Genomic DNA, 17600 nt, shown 5'->3' with positions numbered 1-17600 from the left:
TCCACATCAGGCTCTTCGCAGGGAGCCTACTTCTCTCTCTGCTTATGTCTCTGCCTCTCTGTGTGTCTCTCATGAATAAATAAAATCTTTAAAAAAAAAAACCTCAAAATCACATAAAAATATGTACACTGGGAAGTCTCACACTGTCCTTACTCTCCTGCCAACCCATTCCTTGTCTCCAAAGTGTAATCACTTATTAGTTTGTTTATTCTTCTGGTGTTTCTTTATGCAAAATCAAATATAAGTATACATCATTTCTCCCTCACCCCCTCCCATTAGAAAGGAAACCCATGCTATCTATGCTGTTTTGAACAATGGTCTTTTCACTTACAAATCTATCCTGGAAATCTCTCTATCAGCACACAGAGATTGTCTTTTGAACAACCACAGTATTTTATTGTGTGGCTGTATTATAGTTTAATCAACCAGCCCCAGTGATAAAATACTTGAGTAGTTTCTAGGCTTTTGTTATTATGTAAACAACCAATAACCTTGTATGTAAGTCATTGTGCATGCAGGTGTAATCTGGAGGACAAATTCATTGAATACCAGCTAAAAAGGCAAAACAATAGTACTTTCAGTTGATCTCATCAGATTCCTCTCCTTAAGAATGGTATTATGTGGCACCAGCCAGTAATAAAAAAGAGTGTCTTTTTTCCCCACAGCCTTACAGCAGGGTATATAAGCAAATGTCCAGATTTTTTGCTAACCTACCAGGTGAGAATTGGATTTAATTTGCATTTCTCTTTCAGCAAACCATCTCTGTTCATGACTTTTGTCCATTTTTCTCCTAGGTCCGTGGGTCCTTTCCTTCTCAGTCTCTAGATGCTCAAAAAGCCTATCTACTCTTTACTATTTTTAAAAAAGGTACTATTAATCCTCTATAAATGTTAAGAAAAAGTAGTAGCATATATTTTTTTCATTGTCAAAAACATTTCTATTATTTATGAAAGTTAAACATTATTTTCTTAAAGCTACATATTTGACATTTTCTCAGTTGATGAGAGAGACTTCCAAAGCATGTATTATTATATTTATCTTAATTTTAATTCTGGTTGCAATTTAAAATCAAATTTGTCTGATTCTTTCTAGTATCCCACACTATCCTCTATAATTAATGCAGGAACTCTGGCTAACCAAAATTAACTACCTACTCTGAGCTGTACATCAGCAACTAAACATGGCAGGAAAGAAACCCCAAAACATCTATTTATCTGACTTTATCTGTTAACTAAATTTAAAGTTCTTGACCACAAGTCTGAAATAGGCAATCCTTGCTACCAGGCAATCCTACAATACTTACCTGGCATATTCTGCTTCCCATTCTCAAAAAGACTCCTGCCTTCTTAAATCACCTATCTGCCACCCTACCCCAACTCCCAACTGATGAACCTGCCTTAAGGTTCATGACTTGCTGGTCATGCCTTGATCCGATGCTTAACTGAGAACAAGCACTAAGTTGCTACAACTATTTACCAGTTGGTAAAGCCAAAAATTTAGGATTCATCCTTACAGTTGAGCTTTTCCTTGATCACCATATGCAAACCATCTATCTGTAAGTTCTGCCTCTCCTACCTCCAAAATATATCCCCAGTCCCACTGATTTCTAGCTTCACTATTATTATGCAGATACACCCCACCACAATGGGTGAATGGATTGCTGCAGAAGCCTAACTAGTCTCCTTTCCATTCTTGTTTTGCCTCTAGCCCACCCCTCCCACGCCCATCTATTCTCACAACATCTGGAGTCATCCTTTTAAAGCATATAAAACAGACCTAGATCAGATCAATATTGATAAACCATTTGATCTCTAAATTGATCTAAAGATTCAATGAATCTCAACCAAAATTCCTTTTGTTTTATGGCAATTGACAAGTTGATATGGAGATGCAAAGGACCTAAAAATAGCCAAAATAATTTTGAAGGCCATGGCAGGCACCTCTGTCCTCCAGCATCATCTCTTCATGACACACAAATACTCCCGTTTTCTGCGTGCCAAGAAGAAGGATTAGGAAACACTATATTTAAAGAGAGAAGCAGACCTTTAGGTCAATCTCTTTAAATTTTTATAAAAAGTGAAGAAATGCGTGTTGTTGTTGTTTAAAGAGAAATAAAAGGACATTTGGTTAATTCCAAATGTTGGAGTCCTCTTGGCTGTCAGGAAAAACTCATTTCAAAATATAATTAAACATGTATGCTTTTACAAACTTAAGAAACAAAAGAAGACATCAACTCAGAGTCTAATGTAAGGGAAAATTTTTTTAATTAGCAAAATTTTCACTGTTACAACTAGATACTGAATCAAACTCTCAAGTTAAATGGGCAGGGGGGCAAAACCATAATGCTTCATTTTGTTTTTATTCTATATATTGTCAGCAGTATAATGACAGATACAAACAAAAAAAATACTGAAGAATAACAAGATCATAGTAACAGGTTATGATATTTAACTCCTATACAGAAATGAACTAAAAGACAAGCAACATTGCAAAGATGAAAATTTCCTCTACAACTTAAGAAGCTTTCATTTGATTACAAGTTTCCTTGATAACAGGGACCAAGGATCTGAAGTTATAATGAGACGAGCATGTCTTCTGCATAGGCAGGCCAAATTCTACATAGCCTCCACTCTGAGAAAGCATACTTAACCATGCAAATGTGAGAAGCTTGGCCAATACCAACCACGCAAGCCACAGAAACCCAACATCAAGTCAAGGTTCAGGCGATAAAACTCTAGTCTTGTGATTTATTCAAGGAGAAGATTTTGAGAACTACCTCACATTGCTGGATTTTAGGCAGTGGACACTGAACTGCCCTGTGATCGGTTCCCAGTAAAATGAAGTTGTTAGACTAAATGATCTAGTGCATGAGAAAGAATTAGCCCTCCAAAACTGTCACACCAAATTTTAGTGTTCAGATATATATTTTTAATTTTTAATTTGTACTATTACCCATACTCTAATACCACATTCTAAATGATTCTAAAAAATGTGCTTACTAGGACAAGAGAAGCATACTACAGCACACATTAATGCAATATTAAAGGCTTCTATAATTGACTTCTGTAGAATCACTTAAAAAATAACCTTCTGCATTTGAGGCCTGTTATGTTTTAACACTCAAATCTCTCTGAGATACAAGAACAGTGTGCACTATTCACGTGTTAAAATCAAAGAAGGAAGCAAAATCAGCGATTTTATATGTACCCATGTTCCAGAATGTGACTGTTCGTGTGGGAATAAAGAGAACAGAGAACATGTGCAAATTAACACTGCATGTCCTTCTAACAAGGCAACCGTACAATCATCTAAACCCAGACACTCTGGAGAGTACAAGAGCACACTATTAATAATGACGCCAGGATGAGAAATGGAATGAGCCAATTTCAGGGAAACCAGAACATATGGTTATTCTAGATCTAAATGACATTTTGAACAATTCCATTAAAATGCTACTAACAAAGGAAGCAATGGTGCCTGAGACAAAAGTCCTGATATAACTCACATTGTCATGGGGGGGGGGGGGCGGGAAGGGTGTGGAAACTGGGCTGAGAATTATTGGCTTCTACTGTATTCACTGACTTTGAATAAGTCCCCTCACCTGCCCAGGCCTCTATTTCCTCACCTGTGGTATGAAGTTACTATTTTTAGTGACTTCTTGCATTACCTTCTAACCTGAAAATGTTTATATTCTATCCTAATGTGTCTTTTCGCCAGGTTCTCAAGGTTTCCAAGGAGACCTCATGTATCTGTTCCTCGGATTTAAAAGCAAAGGTAGTATAAAATGAGAAAGCAGGGGGAAAAAGTCACTTCTGATTTTAACTTCCAAAGTGACTCTAACAAATTATAAACTTGATCAACTAAATAAAAATACAAAATTACAATAGCACGATATGTAAATTATATACTTCTGTTCCATCCAAATTCATTCACCAGAACAGGCCCAACAGGACTCTGAATTTTTTTTTAAAAGAGTTTATTTATTTATTCATGAGAGACACACACACACACACAGAGAGAGAGAGAGAGAGAGAGAGAGAGAGAGAGAGAGAGAGAGAGAAGCAGGCAGAACTGGCAGAGGGAGAAGCAGGCTCCATGCAGGGAGCCTGATGTGGGACTCGATTCCCCCCCACCCCCCCACCCCTGTCTCCAGGATCACACCTTGAGCCAAAGGCAGAGGCTCAACCTCTGAGCCACCCAGGCATCCCAAGGACTCTGATTTTGAATTTTTTCTTTTTTTTTTTTTACTACAGAAAGCTCTTACCAGGCTGTCCACAGTTGGGGGTCTGGGAGAGTTAAACCAAAACAGAGATTGCATGCCTACTAACATTTAGAAAAAACTGGTAGTTTCTTCAAAGTCTCATACTTGCTCTTCTCAAAGCATTCTGAAAAATACACTATCAGCTACTTTTTTTTAATGAAATATTGAATTCTGAAGATTGTATCTCAGTTTTATATATCAAGCTAAATATATCCAGAAGCATATGGAACAAGAATTTGTATGTAGTTTATGAGATGTCTGAAAACTAAAAAAGGAAAACATACTTGAAAAACATCAACTTTATCCAAGTATTCACTTGTCATGCCAACCAAAACTCAATACTATAGTCAACGTACCAAAACCTTGGGTGATGATCAGACACTACTGTGATCTATGACAGTGAAGATATCATTTGGTAAGTATGGAATCTGGAAGGAAATGCCAGTTTCTATAAGCATTTTAGATACACAAGTAATAATAACTTAAAACTTCTCTCAGGATACTGGAAATTGAAGGGCTCAAAGTAATTTTTTAAAAGATATTTCATTTCTTTGTGAGAGAGAGAGAGAGAGAGAGAGAGAACAAGCAGGACAGAGAGGGGCAGAGAGAGAGAGGCCGACTCCCTACTGAGCAGGAAGCCATGACTTGGAGATCATGACCTGAGCCGAAGGCAGATGCCCAACCAACTGAGCCACTCAGGCGCTCCGGGCTCAAAGTAATTTTACAGAGGATCTCTGTATAATGGCAGTTCATGAATTCGCTAAAAACAAAAAATATCTCCCACCTGGGATTGACTCAGAAGGCTGAAAAATCAAGAATTTATTGTAAAACAAAGTTATTCTAAAGAAACTCATCAGATTACCCAACAAAAAAGCATAATAAAAACTCCCAAAAGGTGCTAACATGAATCCCTGAGAGTAAAAGAAAATATTGTTAAACAGCAAATATTCTTTGGCAATGAATACTGGAGAAAAGATAAAACTATCTGTCCTTTCACGTTGTTCTTGGAGAATCATTAGTGAAATCACTTTTACAAGTATATATTCACCAATAAAAATATGGTAACCGAAGGGGATGAGGCATATTGTAAACTGTGCGTGTTTTCTCTTATTATGAAATGGAAAGGCTGAGCTACATCCTTGGAGGGGAAATCATTCTATAGAGTAAAAATACTAGTACAAGAAAGCAAAACCGATTAAAAATAAAAGACATTGGAAAGGAAATCAGAATTCTTCCCTCAGGCCACATTTTATGGATTAAATTTTAGCATAGCACAAAATAATAATACATTTTTAATAATACATTTTATACAATGCATTAAAATAGGGTTTTATTAATTTATAAATTAAATGTAACAAGTAATGTTAAGTAAAAGGAAAAAAGGAAGCGTTCAATAACTAAACTTACTACAACCCAGAAAGTGTCTAATTTATTTTTTATTTACTTATTTATTTATTTTTAAAGATTTTATTTATTTACGAGAGAGAGAGAGAGAGAGACACAGACAGACAGACAGACAGACAGGGTCCATGCAGGAAGCCAGACTCCATCCCAGGTCTCCAGGATCAGACCCTGGGCTGAAGGCAGTGATAAACCACCGAGTCACCTGGGCTGCCCTGATTATTTTTTTAAATAAACTTTTTATTTTAGAATAGTTTTATTTTTTTTGAAATTTTTTTAAAATTTTTATTTATTTATGATAGTCACAGAGAGAAAGAGAGAGAGGCAGAGGGAGAAGCAGGCTCCATGCACCGGGAGCCCGATGTGGGATTCGATCCCGGGTCTCCAGGATCGCGCCCTGGGCCAAAGGCAGGCGCCAAACCGCTGCGCCACCCAGGGATCCCTAGAATAGTTTTAGATTGACAGAAAGTTGTAAAGATAGTATAGAACATTCCCACATTTCAATTTCTTCTGTTAACAGCTTACACTAATCGGATTCATTAGTTACAATCAAGGAAGCAATAATACATTATTATTAAGCGAAGTCCCACACCTGAGTTATATTTGTTTTGTCTCTGACTAATGTCTTTTTACTGTTGTTTCAGGATCCTATCCAGGATGCCACTTTACATTTAGTCCTCAGGTCTCCTCAGGCAACTCTAGACTGACAGTTGCTCAGGCTCTCCTGGTCTCTATCAGAAATGATAATCCTGACAGTTTGAGGAGTGCTAGTCAGGTGTTTTGTACAATGACCTTCAACTGGAGTTTGTCTGATGTTTTTTTTCACAATTTGACTGAGATTATTGAGTTTTCAGGAGGAACACTAGAGAGGTAAAGTATCATTCCCACAATATCCTATCAAGAGAACATGCCATCAATATAACATCATTGTTGATGATGACCTTAATCTCTTGGTTGAGGTAGTGTCTGTCAGGTTTTTGTTTTCTTTTTCTTTCCCTTCACTTCCCTTCCACACTCTCGTTACCCCCTCCCTCCATCCCTCCTTTTTCTCTTTCTTTTTCTAACACTTTTCCTGGCATTGTCATGCTTCCTGCCCCAGCCGTAGAATCAGCCATTTCTCCAAGAAATTCCTTCTTTTGAGGAATATTAGAAACCAAGATCAACGCGTTAGGTGTGCTGGCTGTGATGGTAGTGCCCTTGCTTCTTGGCCCTGACAGCTGACAGAGCAAGGAAATACATGTGTGTACATTAGCTCACTTACTTATGCAGATCTATACATAACTCGATATGTATACCTCTGAATTTATATAGTAAGCTAGCCATGAGTCCACCCTATATCACATTGAAAGCTTTAGCCTTGTTTATGTAATCTTCCACTCCAATGACCTGGCTTCCATTTGCCACCCAGACAAGGGCACATAGCTATCATGACAGAAAAAAAAAATTATGTTAAACTACAGATGGATAAGATTAAAGTCTTCTGAAGTAAGTCGGGGAGAAACGCCAGCACATACATATTAGACAAATGTTTAAGGTCCACACATCAATGCAAAACAAATAGTGTAAATAACTACGCTGCAAAATACCACTTTCTAATTCCTAAACATGAATAAGGAAGTAATTGTGTATAAAAAAAACATTCAGAAATGATTACCATTAGATTAGATGTGCCAAGTAGGTTAGATTTTTTTTTTTATAATGTCCAAGGAAGGTTCAAAGTCACACAATATTGTCACTTATTAGTAAGGTACTTTGAAAGATCTTCCTAAAAAAAAGACCAGCAGGCCTGTTGTGCTACAGCCAGCAGAGTAACTTCAGAAGTGGGAGAGGATGTCCATAGGCACAAGGGCCATTAACGGTACAGTTATCTCTATTAAGGAGAAACAAAGCAGGATAATAAGGAAATAAGCCTGACAATCAAAGAACTCCCAGTTCTGTGCTTGTGATTTTCTGCCTAAGGCCGAGAGATTTTTATTCAGTATGTTGGCAAACTTTAGTACGATGACAGATTATTTCATACTTCAGTTTATTATCACACAAGACGAAAAAGTAAATTGTTTCTCATCAACAAGCACATTTTCTCCCATCCGTTAGTGGACTCATCTCTCTCAGAGCTTTCTAGATAATGTCCCTTTCTCCCCCCTGATATTTCCTTGTCTATCACTTCTTTAACAGCCCCCAGACATCCTTATCTCTTCCGTTCCTGGTAGCAATGGGCAAGTGTGCTTGGCAAACAGATGTGCAGAGGTGCAGTTAGCTCTGGAATGCCTAAAGACATTATTACACTCTTTTGGACAAGAGATCTAGGCAAAAGCCTAGGGGACCCCTATTTGTATTGATAAAGCATACATAAAACCAAACCATTTTCCTATCTTCAGTTGGAATCACTGCTTTGGCAGATCCCATTGGTAACCTGCCCTGATCCCTCTACTCTAATCCCTTCAGTGTACCAGGCTTGAATTGCAACTGTTAGGGCCTTTGTCAGTTGTCCTTGCTCTGGTGGAGCCTGCTCTGTCACCAGTGTAGGAGGAGAGGCGGCTTGCAAGTAGCAGAGAACAGCCCTCAACCAAGTAACTGACTCCTTTACTCCTTGCCTGAGTTGTTTTAAACCAGCATCTAGTTCCAAGTGGTTTTGATAAAAACTTTGCTTGCTCACAGTGATAATCTGGTTTGATAGCATGCTCCCTTCCCTTTTCTGTCTCACGTGCCCACTCCCTATCATGGTTCCTTTACCTTCCAAATTAACTGCTTCCACTGAAATCCTTGTCTTGGGGTCTTCTCAGGAAACCTAACCATCTCAATAACTGCGTATTTCCACTCTTTCAAGAATGTGAAAAGCAAGGCAACTTGGTCAGCAGCATTATCAGTCAGGAGAACTTGGATTCTGAGGTAAACTATACCTAGCTTCAAATTCCGATATTGCCACAATCTATACATACAACCTTAAGCAACTTATTTAACTCCTTTAGCCTTTCATTTCCACATCTTTACAATGGGTTTGCCTGTGGGCTAAATGATGTAACACATGCAGCACTCTTAGTACTCAAACATCAAAATCACACACCTTACTGCTCACATAAACAAGGCTTCACCAATATACTTTACTAATCAGGAGACTCTTGTCTAGGAAGATAAAAATTGTGAATAACTTTATTGTTGAGTCCAAAAACTTAAAAGACCCCATCAGCTTTTCAATAGAAAAGGATTCTTTGTACCCATCACCTCTTCAAAGCCTCATATTGCTGTATTCACCAATTTTCAGCTTAGGTTTATCCAATTCTAACGAAGATCTGCAAGGAAAGACCTGTCTGAAACCAAACTTTGAAATCTCAACACGCATCTCAACTCTGACCTCCTGGCTGGAAGAGACTACTCTGACTGATGGTAGAAGTAGCGTCCCCCTGTTCCTTCAGTAAGTAATAAACTTAACTTGGTCTTATCAACAGGCCAGTATTCAACACTCCTTAGATGAATGTCACAATGGCATCTTTTCTGTTAAGACTGTGCCATTATTCTTCAATTTATTCAGCACTTACGAAAGACTGACATTTACTCCTTGAGTCTTCCAACAAATAGTAATCAAGATTTCTTCACATTTTTGTGTTTTTTGTTATTGTTCTCTTGTTCTCAAGAATTCTGAACAGACAGCTCTTCCAAAAATGACTGAAAAGTGAAGAAAAGTTGCACCGAAATATACCAAATACATGGCCAATGTTTAAGTCTCTCTGTCAAACAGTGGAGTGTTCTGTGCCTATGTGTTGGATTTCCTACAAAGTTGCTGCTCCTGATTTAGTATCAGAGAAAAGGTACTGTTTCTGCCAGAAATTGTGAAAAGTTAAAATGCATTCATTCACACCTTATCTGACTCAGATTCACTTACGACAAAAAACTAGCATCTTCAAGAAGGTTAACATAGATTACCAAATGGTGAAATTAGTTGGTCTTTGCGAGTACTGAAATCCCAGTCCCCACTTCATTAGCCCAAGTCCTCTAACATGCCAAAGCAGAGATAACCTAGCAGGGTTGGTCCTGAACTGACGGACTGAGTTAAGTGAAAACCATACTTACCACCCTATGGAGACCACTTTTTTTTGGTCAATAAATCCTAAGTATAAGTCTTTCCTTTAGAAAATTTCCTAGTATCAACAAACTTCTTTGATTATGGACAATGACTTCTTAAAAAATTTAATTTTAATAATTTCAAAGCTACAAAAAGTGGCTCTGTATGCGTGTATGTGTGTGCTCACACACACACTCTTATTTTTTTAACCACTAAAAGTACATTGGAGCCATTACACCCTTTAGCTGTTTAGTGTGTGCTTCTTCAGAACAACCTCATTCACTTATATATATGACCACAATGAAATTATCAAAATCAGGAAACTGAATACTGACATAGTAATACTATCTAATCTATAGACCTAATTCAAATTTCTCCAGTTAGAAAAAAACAAAAACAAAACAAAACAAAACAAAAAAAAACAAATTTCTCCAGTTAGGGCAAAACACATCTCTTTATAAATTCTTTTGCCTAGAACTAAAGTGCACAAATATGTATTTTTAAAATAATGATCTGAAGGTTCCTCCAAATAAAAGTATGACTACTATTCATCTCTGCATGAAGATAAAGCTTCCTCCATAGGGCCATAATCAAAAGCATCTTTTCTTATGATGTAGCCCTCAATAAAAATGCAGTTTTTTCTGCTTGCCAAAACTCAGGGAACAAAAGCTCTCTCCTTTTCATTAAGAAGAACAATAAGTTATTTTACGGAAATCTGGACATGTCTCTTGAACTCCCGGAAATCATCTAGCAAGAAGCTGTACAAAAATATAAAATTCTAATCAATGTGTTTATCATCGGTCTTCAGGATGGCACCAGAGACTCAATATATAGCATTCATAATTCAAATTCTAAAAAAAGGACTTACTTAAGAGTTAAGAATCAAGTTAGCAACAAAGTAGCTTCATCCTAATAATTACTTGGACTAGATATACCTATTGGGTCTTTTTTTTTTTTAATTTTTTTTAATTTTATTTATTTTTTGATAGTCACAGAGAGAGAGAGAGAGGCAGAGACACAGGCAGAGGGAGAAGCAGGCTCCATGCACCGGGAGCCCGACGTGGGATTTGATCCCGGGTCTCCAGGATCGCGCCCTGGGCCAAAGGCAGGCGCCAAACCACTGCGCCACCCAGGGATCCCCCCTATTGGGTCTTAAAATAAGATTATTCTTAGTTGTCAGTCGGCCATATTTTTATAAGTCTGAATATTGTTCCAATACAAAAAAACCTAACATCTATATTCAACAATCTAATGGTAAGATCTATACTCTATATTAAAGCATGACTGCATGAATTCAGAACAATTCACAATATATTTGCACTCACTTTGTGTGTGACTTTCCTCTTAAAAAAAAAAAAGACTAAAAAAGCATAAAAAATTATAAAATATGATGGTTTAGCGCCACCTTCGGTCTGGGGCATGATCCTGGGGACCCAGGATCGAGTCCCACGTTGGGCTCCCTGCATGGAGCCTGCTTTTCCCTCTGCCTGTGTCTCTGCCCCCCCCCCTTCAAATAAATGAATAAAATCTTTAAAAAAGAAAAAAAATATTGAGGTTGGGGCACCTGGGTGGCTCAGTGGTTGAGTGCCTGCCTTCAGCCCAGGGTGTGATCCTGGGGTCCTGGGGTCAAGTCCCACATCGGGCTCCCTGCATGGAGCCTGCTTCTCCCTCTGCCTGTGTCTCTGCCTCTCTTTGTCTCTCATGAATAAATAAATAAAATCTTTAAAAAAGAAAAAGAAGGAAAGAAAAAATTAAGGTCAATTCAACTATGATATAAGACTTCCTGGGATGGCTAAGTGGCTCAGTTGTTTGTGACTGACTCCTGGTTTCGGTTCAGGTCATGACCTCATGGGTCATGAGATAGAGCCCCACATCAGGCTCTGCACTCAGCAGGGAGTCTGCTTGAAGATTCTCTCCCTCTGCCCCTCCCCGACCTCTCTCTCTCAATAAATAAATCGTAAAAAAAAAAAATAAAATAAAAAGACTTCCTTTTCACTTAAAATTTTTAATTTACATATCCAGAGAGTTCTATAAACCAATGGACATAGGTTTCTATTTTACACTATTGTGCACTATAAAAAAAAGAACTGAAATAAACTGGTTAAAGTATTCCCAAAACGTCTTCAGACTTGGAGCCTGACTCTTCTTCCTCACGTTCTGACTCAGTATCTATGAAGTTTGAGTTTTCCCTCACAAAGCTACACTTTGTACTACCAAGAGCACCAGAGATAACAGCATTTCTCAAAAATACTTGACTAGTATCTTCAGGAATCTCATTGAAGGCAGTGACATCCACTTTACAAACTCCTTTCCTAATTTTGTCTCTTTCCTCAATCACATCACATGTGACTAGAAGCAGCTTCTGTACAAAGACATCAAGAAGGATCTGACAAATTGATGTGGAACACCCTAGTAATAGTCTTTTGCAACATGTGAATCAGTCATGTTGTTATTGTTTTAAATTTCTTCCATCTATTCCAAGGGATTTAACCATTTCTCCCGCATTCAGTTGGTGATGTAAGAGAATACCCTTTGCACATTGTTCATTAATACAATTATAATGAGTCTCCAGGCTTGTGGCATCTTTCTTTCCCATGTCCTATAAATCATTTGATTGTTTTGCAAGAATATGGAATTGCAGCCATTCATCCAATGATGAATATTAACTTATACTCTACTGTACTTTTTTTCATACACAATAACTTTTTTTTCTCTCATTACTTTGTGGAAGATATTTTAATGACAAACCAATGTAATGCTAACAATGCATGTAACGCAAGTGAAATGATAGTCTGGAGAGCCATGACACAAACTACATCACAACTACAACTTGTCAGGTAGCAGCTGTAAGATGCCATCGATTAGAATACACATCACAATTTCAGACATTAAAATGCAAAACAGAAAATGTTATGTCTTACAATTAACAAATCATTCACTTAATAAAGGTCTAGTGGTCTACCACAGGAGACTAGTAGTAAACCACTGACAGGAGATTTTTTTGAAAATGAGTGATGGACTTCATTCTTAAGGACTTTGATAGGTAATTATAGGAATGACAAAAATACTCAAATAACTATAATACAAGATAGGATCTGATTTAAATAAAGTGCTATGGAATTCAGGTACACTGTTATAGGAATTCAAAGTTAAGTAGAAACTGCTTCCTGCTTAGTGGGAAGAATCAGAGAGAAAGAGATTAGAGGAAGGGCTGAAAGGGGCCATCCAAGAGCAAACCCGAGGGATGACTGGCAAAGTAATGTCTTAGAGGAAGTAGATGAATTTATCTTAAGAAATAAAATGTCTTCTTTATAGCAGCATTATTTATAATAGCCAAGATATGGAAGCAGCTCAATTGTCCAACAATTGATGAATGGATAAAGAAAGGTGTGTGTGTGATGGAATATTATTCAGCCATGAAAAAGAATGAAATCTTGCCATTTTTAACAACATGGACGGAGGTAGAGTATAATGTTAAGTGAAATAAGTCAGTTAGAAAAAGACAAATACCATATGGTTTCACTCATATATGGAACTGAAGAAACAAAACAAATGGACAAAGGAAAAAAAAAGAGATGAACTAAGAAATAGCTCTTAACCATAGAGAATAAATTGATGGTTACCAGAGGGAAGAGTGAAACAGGCAAAGGGGATAAGCAGCACACTTAATATGATGAGCACTAAACAATGTATAGAATTGTCAAATCACTATACCGTACACCTGAAACTAAAATGTCTTTCTCTTATGATAAACAGGAAAGAAGAGGTTAGAAATTATAAAACAAAACAAAACAAAAAAAAACCAAACTCAAAATGGAAAGGAAGAGCTGGAGGTAGGGCAGATTAGCTGACATGGCATCTATCGAAGATGAGGAAACATGCAGGTAACTGGTGTGGAACAGGTACCATGGGAAATGCAATAGAGAGTAACTTAGAAGACTATGCCTCACTAGTAAGCACCCAGCCGAGGCTGGATTCAATGAATTTTGAATGGAACTACTTTAGCCCAGGCTCACAGCTTTCTCTAGCAAAGTTCAGAACAGAAATAGGGAGGGATAAAAAGATAACTTGTGGGATTTACTCTATGACACAGGTGAAGATTTAGAATGAAGGAGATACAATGTCCAGCCAGAGTCCCAATTTTTGTAGCATTAATGAAGGAGACATAATTGATTTCATCTTCATAAAAGTAGAATAATCATATATTTGCCAAAGATTCTCAAATCTACTACCTCATTTCATCTACCCAACAGATCTGAAATAAGATATTTTTATATGTTTTTCATAGAAATGGAAAGACTTCAAAAGATTGATTCCCAAATCACCCAGTAGATCGTAGTGCAAAGCCACTCAATTCTATGCCCTACTACTTTTCCTGCTACATCAGAGCGGCTTCCGCTGCATACTTATTCCTCCACAGTCTACTCCTGAATGAGTTACCCAATGGTCTGTTTTGGTACCAAATGAAATATCACTAGTCAAGGCTCACTTCACTCTTACTCTGTTAGCCTTCGTTTCTAGGTATTATATAAGGAACATATTCTTTTAATCTTAAAAATCTTACATGGAAAAATGATAAAAAATGTAAATTAAAGAATTAAAATAAAATAAAAAATTTAAGGATTAGAATCTTAATATTTACAATGTATATAGCAGTTACTCAAACTTAAAATATGAGTAGTAGACACTGCCAACTTTCTCAAGGTAAGCCGAGCAAATCCTCATATACTGTCTCTAAAGCTCTGCTTCCAAAGTATACAAGCAAACTCAAGGATTCTTTTTCGTTGTAGGAATGCAATCAGAAACAATCCACATGTCCATCAGCTAATAAATGAATATTATTATTCATTTCATACGTATACCCATACAAAACAATATTCTTCAATGTAAAGCCATACAACACTGAAATAGGCTACAACATGAACCTTGAAAATATTATGCTAACAGAAGCCAGTCACAAAGACCACACACTCTATGATCTGATTGCTGTGGATTGTCCAGAAGAGGCAAATCTACAGAGACAGAAGGTACATGAGTAGCTGCCAGGGGCTGGCAGAGTCAGAAGGAAGTAGGAAGTAACTGTTAATGAGTATGAGAGTTCTTTTTGGGGTGATGAAAATGTTCTAAAATGGGATCCCTGGGTGGCGCAGCAGTTTAGCGCCTGCCTTTGGCCCAGGGCGCGATCCTGGAGACCCGGGATCGAATCCCATGTCGGGCTCCCGGTGCATGGAGCCTGCTTCTCCCTCTGCCTGTGTCTCTGCCTCTCTCTCTCTCTCTCTGTGACTATCATAAGTAAATAAAAATTAAAAAAAAAAAAAAGAAAAAGAAAATGTTCTAAAATTGTGGTGATGGGGCAGCCCTGGTGCACAGCGGTTTAGCACCGCCTGCAGCCAGGTGTGATCCTGAAGACCCGGGATCGAGTCCCACGCTGGGCTTCCTGTATGGAGCCTACTTCTCCCTCTGCCTGTGTCTCTGCCCCTCTCTCCCTCTGTCTCTATGAATAAATAAAATCTTTAAAAGTAAATAAATAAACAAATAAATAAATAAAATTGTGGTGATGGCTGTACATATTTGTGAACATACTAAAAACCATTAAATTGTACACATGCACAAGTGGGTTGTATGGAATGTAAATTATGATTATGTTTCAACACAGCTGCTAAAAATTGTAATTAGTGGGTAGTTGCTCTGGATATGGGCTTATGTTATGTGTATATAGACATATACATATGCCGAACTAATTAAAATGTGAAATAAATATAAGACCTTACATTAAAAAATTTTTTTTTCTTAAAGATTTTATTTATTTATTCATGAGAGAGAGAAAGAGAGGCAGAGACACAGACAGAGGGAGAAGCAGGCTCCATGCAGGGAGCCTGATGTGGGACTCGATCCCAGGACTCCAGGATCATGTCCTGGGCGGAAGGCAGGCACGAAACCGCTAAGCCACCCAGGGACCCCCCCCCAAAAAAAATTTTTTTTTAGCGGTTTAATAAACCTCTCACATTTCGGTGATGCCAATAAATCTATCTGAGGCCAAGACCTCAACAAACTGACCGTACTTCCATCCTCTCAGCGCCAAATATATAAATATACAGCTGGCTGCCATGTATTTCCTCTTACACTTTCTTCCATTCCCCTACTTCAAATTCAAACTCACCCTGGCATTCCCAGACATTCAGGCATTCTGCGACTATGGTTAAAAATGAACTCTTACTCCTCTGGACTCTGATTTTCCTCCATTTTTACTTTGTATTCCTACATGACTTGTGTTTAAAAACAAATACTGCCTACTGAACTTACAGGAACAGCCTGATGTAGAGAAACTGTGCAGCAGTATCACACCCTCAGACAAAATGGACAACACGCAGATCACCATGTGTTCTTCCCTTACCCAGCTTGAGATATGTCAATGGCCTTGAAAACAGTAGGGGTGAGGTAAGACGTTTTCCATTCCAAATGCCTAACCCTTAATAATTTGGAACCGTTCCCCAAGAATCCTAGTAAAGCAGAGGGTTTTGAGTACACTCCTCTTAAAAAAAATTTATAATTTGATGTTTCAGATAGACAGAGTCTATCATTCTAGAGTACTGCTAATTTTTAAGTGAAGGACTATCAAAGACTAAAAGTTTCTAAGACATATTCACATTCTGATGATAGCATTTAAAACTGATACAATGCATTGAGAAGGCAGCAACACCTCCCATGGTCAAAATGGTGTTAAAAATAATTTATTAGAAACAAAAGGCTCTATATAGACAGAGCTTTACCACAGCTTTAGGTGTGTAAGCAGAACATTGGGGAAAACGTAGGTATCTAACAGAAACTGGAAAGTCCAGTCAATTATGGAGAAGAGCCACAAGAGAACACCACACCCCGAGAAAACACCTATAAAGATAAGGTAGAAACATGGGTTCAAATGGTCTATGATATAAAGTGAAATGCCAGAACATAAAGTTTTATTCAAAACTTTTTACTTTTTGTTTTTATTCAAAAGTATGATTTAACTGTATGTCATCTCTAAAAAAATACATCATCTTTTAAAAATATCTTTTAAAAAATCATTTGGAAAAACAATTCATCTTCAAATCTTTCATTTTTAAAGCTTCCCCATCCATTCTTACTTGTTCAACTAAATTTTTCCTTTTTGTTTTACTGTCCTATGCACTGTCTTTCTGGTCATTTCTATTTTCTAACACAGTTGTCTTATTTTCTTCATTCATTATCCTAACAAAAATATCACTGCCTATCATGCTCTCTCTTTCAACTCCAGGAAAACTATCTACAACCACTTCAATTCTCTCCTGCTTGCTATCACTGCTCAAGTTACAAAGCAGAAGAGGAGACTGAAGTGGTACAACACTTTACTGCCCCAGGTCTTCAAGTTACTTTCTATCTTAGCATACGCAGGAAATAGACATTTAAAATAATCAGGTAATACAGATTTCTTACCTATTGAATGAGTCTGATTCTGATGAAGAAAGAGCTTCTTCTTGAATATCAGTACAACTGGAAGAATCATCTGGTCTATCAGGCTCCATTCTCCCTGGGGATTCCAGCTTTGATTGAGAGAAGTGGTTTGTTATGGGGGAAGTATCTGAGAATTTCATTTTTTTATCTTCCCGTTCTAAAAAAAGAAAAATGAAAGAAAAATATTTACAAGTTCTACAAAATCTACTTCTATATGCTTATTATTTCTACAACATTTAATATTGCTATTTATACGTCATAAAATGGAAGTTTTTGTAACATTGATTCCAAAACTCTAGCATGTCCAAAACTCTAGTCAGGGCACGAGAATCAACACTACCATGTGCCATCTAATGATAATGCCCACTTATGTATTTCTAGATTAATGAATTTAAAAAAAATTTTCCT

At 37.4% G+C, this 17600-nt stretch overlaps 1 protein-coding gene across 2 annotated transcripts in view; it reads right to left on the bottom strand.

Annotated features, from left to right (window-relative positions):
• RAD18 (RAD18 E3 ubiquitin protein ligase) overlaps positions 1–17600 on the bottom strand; it is a 101865-nt gene that overhangs the window by 14728 nt on the left and 69537 nt on the right. For both annotated transcript variants that reach the window (XM_055342659.1, XM_055342660.1), the window contains one exon: positions 17175–17349. In XM_055342659.1, the coding sequence (XP_055198634.1) occupies positions 17175–17349 (175 nt within the window). The remainder of the gene's footprint in view (positions 1–17174; positions 17350–17600) is intronic.

This window comes from Nyctereutes procyonoides, unplaced genomic scaffold (assembly GCF_905146905.1).
Source record: "Nyctereutes procyonoides isolate TBG_1078 unplaced genomic scaffold, NYPRO_anot_genome, whole genome shotgun sequence".
Classification (NCBI taxonomy): Eukaryota; Metazoa; Chordata; class Mammalia; order Carnivora; family Canidae; genus Nyctereutes; species Nyctereutes procyonoides.
Note: the sequence above shows the minus strand (reverse complement) of the source record. Positions and strands in the feature narration are given on the sequence as shown.